The 7,967-nt window shown below is 34.3% G+C and overlaps 1 protein-coding gene across 1 annotated transcript; it reads right to left on the reverse strand.

Moving 5' to 3' along the window:
* Positions 1–6: 6 nt before the first annotated feature.
* Positions 7–7,720, reverse strand: LOC117124457 (cholinesterase 1-like). Its single transcript, XM_033270688.1, has 8 exons — positions 7,364–7,720; positions 5,931–6,090; positions 5,174–5,251; positions 4,538–4,656; positions 3,641–3,811; positions 1,719–2,341; positions 1,063–1,244; positions 7–502 (listed from the first exon to the last, which is right to left on the reverse strand). The coding sequence occupies exons 1-8, from the start codon at positions 7,718–7,720 to the stop codon at positions 381–383; spliced, it is 1,812 nt and encodes a 603-aa protein (XP_033126579.1). The 3' UTR covers positions 7–380.
* Between the last annotated feature and the right edge of the window lie 247 nt (positions 7,721–7,967).

Here is a 7,967-nt window from a genome sequence, read left to right on the forward strand (position 1 = left end):
ATGTAAAACGCCATAAATGTAAACCTTCTTTTTCGACAAGATTTAACGGTATTATAAAAACTTATTTACAATACGGAACTAGTTATTAAGCTATTAAGCATTTACATACAATAAAATTTTACAATATATATATAGACAATTTTGCATGGTATAACCAGATTTATAAATGTTGAAAAACGTAAACCAAAATTTAAAACACGTAACAGAATATTATAAACACGTTTATACATTAGTTGTCTGAATACAATGCCGATGCTCTAAGAATGCAAGGACTGTATAAGTAGAATGTGTAGCCTTTAAAGTATACGGTACTGTACATCTAAAAAGATTATGATTTTTAACTTGTAAGGGGATGCCAGCAAAAGCCTAACAAATATGTATCAATTACATGTATTCATATTTTGCTTGTAATCTTCGAATGTAGCAGACCAATCGGGCATTGATGTATCTTTCCATTCGTAATAATCTTCTCTCCACTGCTTTTGAAGATCGTCTATATCGGCTGGAATTTAAAAAAAAAAATCATTAAAACCTTACAAGAAACAAGCATTCTATCAATATCTAGCCTCACATTGTATTCAATCAATTATTTCTTTCAAATTAAAGACCCCAAAAACCACAACTATAAGCACAATCTTACAATAAATAGCTTATTTAATTACATATTTTAACGTTTCTTTATCTTTTGTTATATTCTGTATGATTTTAATTATAGTTTAATGTATACAATATTAAGGATGACCTATTTTCGATCAAGGACCAATAACGTATCAACACAGTTAGTGTTAATCATAGGTATTAGAAGCCTATAAGTATTAATATTGTTAGATCAAAGTAAGTACTGTGGATTAATGATATTAGTATATATAATAGTTTTGGCAATTTTAATATTAGCATTCGTTTTTTATGCCTAAAAGTATTGGTATTTGTATTTGCATTTGTTTTTATTGGTACTATTATTTGTATTGCTGTGGTAGGGAGAGGCAAGGGTTAGTATTAAAGCAGTATACCACTAGTATTAGGCCTAATAACAATGTTAATATTATGAGTAGTGATACAAACCTGTATATGTCATTAATCGTGGAATGTAATTGTTCCAGAATGAACAATATTCCGCCCTCAACGCCTTGCTGTTCGTCATGTTTGTGTTAAATATTTTGTAGTCTAGTCCAGGAACACTATAGGGCAACCACGGCTCAAAAGTCTCCCTCGAGGTGTCGCTCAGGGTTTCTAGATTTGGATTTCTAAAATGAAAAAAATTACATTGCTTTCGTACTCTTCGTACTGGCAAATGACGCTGCAAAGCCTTGGGCAGTTACGAGATGTACAAAAGCAAAATACCAAGATGCTACATTATTTATATTAAATAACATCAGAATTTGAACAGGAATAAAATAAGAACATTAAAACTGAGAGTGGAAAAGATCTTTAGTTAAGTGCTAGGCAGATAACCCTAAGAATATGATGTATCTACTATACATACTGGTACAGAATATCTCCGTAACACATCATTTTACTTCCAAGTCGGTATTAATACTAATACAGTACCGTAACTAATATAATTTATATAACATACATAATCCACTTATATTTGAAATAGTAACTGGGACCTGAAAAAATCCTCAAAACTAAGCCATGAAATATAATATGCCTTTGATATATCAAGTTTTAATTAAGTTTTCTATTTGAATTTCAAAACATTCCTAAACGAATCTTACCCTGTTTTTGCAAAGTTCCCCCAAAATTTCATCATACGTTTTGAAAGTTCGATTTCTTCCTGTCCATTGTAAAATGTGTGATTCAACTCTGGAATAAAGTGATATCCAAACACATATTGTAGGTCCTCGGCGTGTGCAACTCCTTTCCATGCAGGTCGATCAAACCAAACAGAATTTGACGGTAGGTACGTTAACTGATACATCCATACATCCTGGGCACTTTGCGCATGCGCTCGCGCTGTGAAATCTGACGGGCAAAGAAACGCCTCGTCCGTATTCATGTCGACAAAGTTATAAAAATAGTTAGTATCTGGATCGTCAGCAACTGACCAATCCGTATACTGGAGCTCAACTGCATCGACAACAGCAGTTTCGTCTGAGGCGTAGATGTAACCTTCTAATGTATTGCGGAAATTCCGTCTTCGAACAATTGGCTCTTTTACTGGAATCTGTGGTAGAAACGCTCTTGCAGCGACCAAAGTACCCTCGTCTCGACAAGTCCCTACCATAAGTTTACATTTCTTAAACTTGCCGTTTTTTATTAGTGTATATGGATCACCGGGTATAAAGACATTGTCTATCACTGGAACAAATGGTATAACATTGGTCGTGAGGGCAATCACCTGTAATGAATCAACAATGTTTTTCAGAAATAAACAAAAATTATTATCTGAGCTTACACATCATTCATAATAATCGGTATTATAGCAAAACCACTCAAAAGCAAAAATACGTCAAAAGACGTGGGCACAGTGCCTCTGTAGCTGATAACAAAGGTTTTACTAGGCATTTGCCGTTTCGCTGAGATACATTACTGGTAGGCCTACGGCATTATTTGTTTTTCTAGAATTTGAATTTATTTATCGTCTTTCACAATCCAAAGAATATACAAGGCGCTACAGCGGCGTAGCTAGGTGCGAAAGGGCCCCAGTGCAAGATTAATTGCTTATACACATCTAGATGTGTATAAGAGACAGGTATTAGGCCTAATAACAATGTTAATATTATGAGTAGTGATACAAACCTGTATATGTCATTAATCGTGGAATGTAATTGTTCCAGAATGAACAATATTCCGCCCTCAACGCCTTGCTGTTCGTCATGTTTGTGTTAAATATTTTGTAGTCTAGTCCAGGAACACTATAGGGCAACCACGGCTCAAAAGTCTCCCTCGAGGTGTCGCTCAGGGTTTCTAGATTTGGATTTCTAAAATGAAAAAAATTACATTGCTTTCGTACTCTTCGTACTGGCAAATGACGCTGCAAAGCCTTGGGCAGTTACGAGATGTACAAAAGCAAAATACCAAGATGCTACATTATTTATATTAAATAACATCAGAATTTGAACAGGAATAAAATAAGAACATTAAAACTGAGAGTGGAAAAGATCTTTAGTTAAGTGCTAGGCAGATAACCCTAAGAATATGATGTATCTACTATACATACTGGTACAGAATATCTCCGTAACACATCATTTTACTTCCAAGTCTTTTTAGGTCTATTTATGAATGGGCCCCTAATAGCCCTGGTCCCCAGTGCTTTGCACTGCCCGTAGCTACGCCACTGAGGCGCTAGCATCTAATACCCTGGTCAATGGTGAGTTGGAAAACCGTCACATTTTGTGTAACTCTTTCTGCTCCCTGGAAATTATTCCTGGTCATGCTGTATTACACGCACATCGTTTGATGTTTTATATACGGTACCCATCCTGGGTGAAGAGAGGCAAAGCTACAGGTAAGTAAATTCCCTTGCCCAAGGACACAAACAATGTGACAAAAGCCTCGGTTTCAAACGCCATATCTCACGATCTAAAGTAGTTCAACACCTTATTCGCTGCACCACACGAACCTACATAAGTAATATTGGCATAAGAGGCGAGATGATGATGATTATAAACACAATTCCGACATATTTTTAGCCTACCGTATTCTGAGACAGAGTAATGTTTCTTTGATCAACATCCCGCAAGCAGTCTGCCATTTCAGCGCTAGATTTTGCCGCTCCACAGCCCGTAAAAAACGCTAACTGATCGGCGTCCCGTCTGGCTTTTTCCATGTCCTTCTCCAAGCCCCACGGAGCTACTGCACTGCCACTCTGTAAAATTATATAACACAAAAAGTAAAATATGAAAACATTAAAGAAATTATAGATAGTTCCTCTTGTTTATTCATGTATTATAACAAGTCTTTGATAGAGGCGAAAAACAATATTTTTTCAATTAATATGTTTTTTCTGCAAAAAATTAATATTCTTATAGAATGTTTTATGTTAAGTATAATCCTACATATTAAAATGTGTTAAAATATATGAATATGTTATGAAACTTAACCTATATTAAATATCAATTCAATTCTCTCCGAAGAGATACTTTATTCATAGGCCAACTGCCTTATAACACAAACATTATACATGTGCCAATTGAACTGATAGTTTTTTAAACGCACAAACAATAAAATTGGATAATGATTTTACCGTACTGTTTTTTAGACTTAAATAGTGTGAAAAAAAGGACAGATTTGGAACACAATTTAGAATAAAACGATTTCTTTCCTGATTATACAATGGACATTTCAAAACAAAATGAAAAACATCATTAGGTCATCTGATCATAAAGACAGCCAATAACAGTGATGATGATGATGATGATGATGATGATGATGGTGATGATGATGATGATGATGATACTGATGATGATGATGATAGTAATAATAATAATAATAATAATAATAATAATAATAATAATAATAATAATAATAATAATAATAATAATCGTGATCTCATAATTTTCTATTCCGAAATGTTCATAAATTATTTTCATACCTGTAATATGGCTTGTGAGAAAAAATCCTGACTAATCGGTGAAATGAGATGATGGCCCACACTTGCCCCTCCAGCACTTTCGCCATATATGGTAATTTTGTTTGGATCGCCACCAAACGCTGAAAAATATTCAACACACTGATAATTATAGCGCAGGTAATAATAGTAAAATTGTTATTGAATACCGTAAGTGAACGATGAGGCCATGCAAATTTTAACTTTTTAAAATGTTTTAAACGCATTTCTATTTCTCTACCCTCTTAAAATTTTAAATATCAATCAGATTATTAATCATTTAAATTGTTAGCCATGTTTTTTTTAAATGTTTTTACAATGATATATAAATACTGCTTTTGCAGTACTTTTAAGTGTTTCATGTTTTTTGCCAGTGGAAAAAGAATTTCCATTTTACTTGTAATGGACAAATAAAGTTTTGATTTGATTTGATAAACAATGTTATAATTTACTAAACTTGTTGTCCCTTTGTTTTCATTTATTCAAGTTACAACAATAGAAAGAATATCATTTTCCCACACTTTTCAACATATTTAGTATACAAAGACAGTAATAAAAGTATACAAAAAGTATTATTATTCGCTAAAAATTGTGGATCATAAACTTTCTGTATCGTCATACCTGCAATATTTTCATAAACGAACTTGAGAGCTTCGGCTTGATCAAAGAGCCCATAATTACCTGGTAGAGCTTCATCACCTTTAATACAAATATATAATCAAATGTTTTGATTTGCTAGATATAGCACCGACCTGTAATTGTTTAAGGTTGTTTGAGATATTTATACATTTAGTCCTTTTGTTTACTTAGAAAGGATACGTTGAATTTAAAGGAAAAGTTTAGTTTTATATAATTTAAAAACTGTTTTAGCATAACCAGGTACATAATATCGCATTTATCTCGTGCGCGTTCGTTACGGTATACTCTCCCAACCACATGTGTGATGATGACGCAGCAGGTGCATTGATCAATCCGAGTTTAGCGACAGGACATTGTAATGCATAAGATTAGTTTGGTTCTAAACAAGTTACGGTACAGTATTTGCATTATTACTATCCTTGTGAAAAATGGGATATCATGTACCTGATTATACTCAACCAGTTCCTAAATTATATAAAATTGGTAAACTTCTCCTTAACCCCGCGCCCAGGCCTTGTATAAATGAAGTTAAGGTATCCAATTAATTTCCAATTTACTGTTATCACATGTAACAATTTGGCGAACTTTAGTCATCATGCAAACATATATTAAGTGTATCATTACCCGGTATCTTATTTGGTTCATGATTATGCCATAAGGATAACACGTTAATATTTTAAATTGCACTGTCATCAACCAAAGCGACGAATTGTATCTCAATCTCTCTCAATCTACTCACCCGTTGCCAGGAAACCAAACGCACCAAGCCGATAATTAGTTGATACCATAATAACGTTGTTGTAACTTGCAAGTGGTCGTGCATTGTAAGTATAACTCGATCCATATCCAGCTATGAATCCCCCTCCATGAATCCAAAACATCACGGGAAGAGGCTCAGACTGCATGTAAATCAAACAATAAATTATGAAAAATATAACTAATGAATGTGCATTTATCTATTCGACCATATTGAAATGTAGTTAGATTTATATTGCGCGTCACTTCATGTCTGAGTCACCCGGTAAACCGGTAGCGGTTACTATCGTCTGTCCACAACAGGACGGTGCTGTACATCCGGTAGCCCGTAGCCCCTACTCGTCTTTATTATTGGTTATTTTAAGTGCACACGAGCCAAATTGTGTACACAAGGTCTACGGTTTCTATAGTCCATATCCGAGAAGACTTGTTTCACCACCAGAACGAGGCGAGCGTGCCGTTCGAACCAGTGCCGATATTATGGCTGTAGGTTGCGGCGCTCCTGCCTAATAACCCCTCGACCATATCCAACTCGTCAAAACATACTTTTAGAGCGATGACACTCACAACAAAAACACATTATAAACCTTTTTCTTTTTTCAGCAAAATCATTATATTCAGTGGCGTATCTAGGAGTCTTGAAACGTGGGGGATAAGGAGGCGTGAAAGTGAAGTGGGGGTGGGGGATCGATATTAGAAGACATTAAAAAAAAATAAAACGTTGCTGTTTGAGCCTTAATATTTGTAAACATTCATGGCGGCGCTTTAAATATTTCATTAGTGATATATTAGTTGAATTTTGCCAAGAGACACTGGGTAAGGGGTTGTTTCTCAACTTGACAATGGGTAAATATTTATGTTGTAGCGATATTGAAATTCAAATAAATTAGTTAAGTAAATCGTAAAATTATCATTTTTCGAGATAGTAATGTCTATAAATCTAAATTTAGTTTGAAATTTGTGCCGATAACAAAAAATTAGTATACACAAAAGAGATATAAAAAAACAAATAGTGATAACCTACAAACAATACAAACAATATTATTATTCATGCGTTTCTTAAATTAACTAATAAATAATCTTTAGATTATTATACAGGGACTAAGCAATTCAAATAAGTAATTTTATGTGGTTCAGTCATGAATTCTAATTGTCAATAAGCTCCATATGTGTGGCCTTGGTCTTACAATATTGTTGAATACCTAACTAGCATAAGCATAATATTTTTATCACTTTAATTATTTTTACCACTTTAATAAATATACATATTGTGAACCTGCAACTCATGGGACAGGGAACAATTTTCCCTATTGCTCTCTTGGAGAACGAACATTATTGAAATTCACTATACTATACTTGCAAAATATCTTTGAGATGATAATATAAATATTTGTAATAGTAGACTACAACACTTACTCTAGGATACGGCGCCCATATGTTCAGATATAGACAATCTTCACTTTTGTTATTAGGCATATCAAAATCGGATGATGTTTGCGGACAAACATTATTGAATTCACTTGCATCTAAAGGTTTATTCCATGGGTCAGTAAGTGGTACTGTGCGTCTAAATCGATTTTCTCCAACCGGCGGCTGAGCAAAGGGTATTCCTCGGAATATATCTAGGGTTGCATTGACACCAAGATCCAAGTTATTGAAAGATTCTCTTACTCCAAGTATTTCACCAAGTTTAATTGTAACACTAGGTCGATTTGATAATGTTAGGCTGAACTTAATAAATGTTAAAAAGCATAACAGGATAACTCTCCGCATACTGAAAACGTTTGTCAGATCGTCTGGTCACGAACTCGCATGAACTAATAACCGTCCCGGTGTGCGGTTATGCCTATGTTTCACTATATTTTCCGTGCAATAGGTCTGCAAGTCGACTGAAATCCAGATTCCACTTTAAAAACATAACCACGTACTACGATGTGTCACATGTTCCCTTGGTGTACTCCGCCTCCTTTAAGCAAATGTTTACTTTCTGACAGATATTAATCGTAGTTCACAGTTGATC

The sequence above is a fragment of the Anneissia japonica genome, unplaced genomic scaffold (assembly GCF_011630105.1).
Source record: "Anneissia japonica isolate Jap-2015-1 unplaced genomic scaffold, ASM1163010v1 scaffold665_len1252844_cov201, whole genome shotgun sequence".
NCBI lineage: Eukaryota > Metazoa > Echinodermata > Crinoidea > Comatulida > Comatulidae > Anneissia > Anneissia japonica.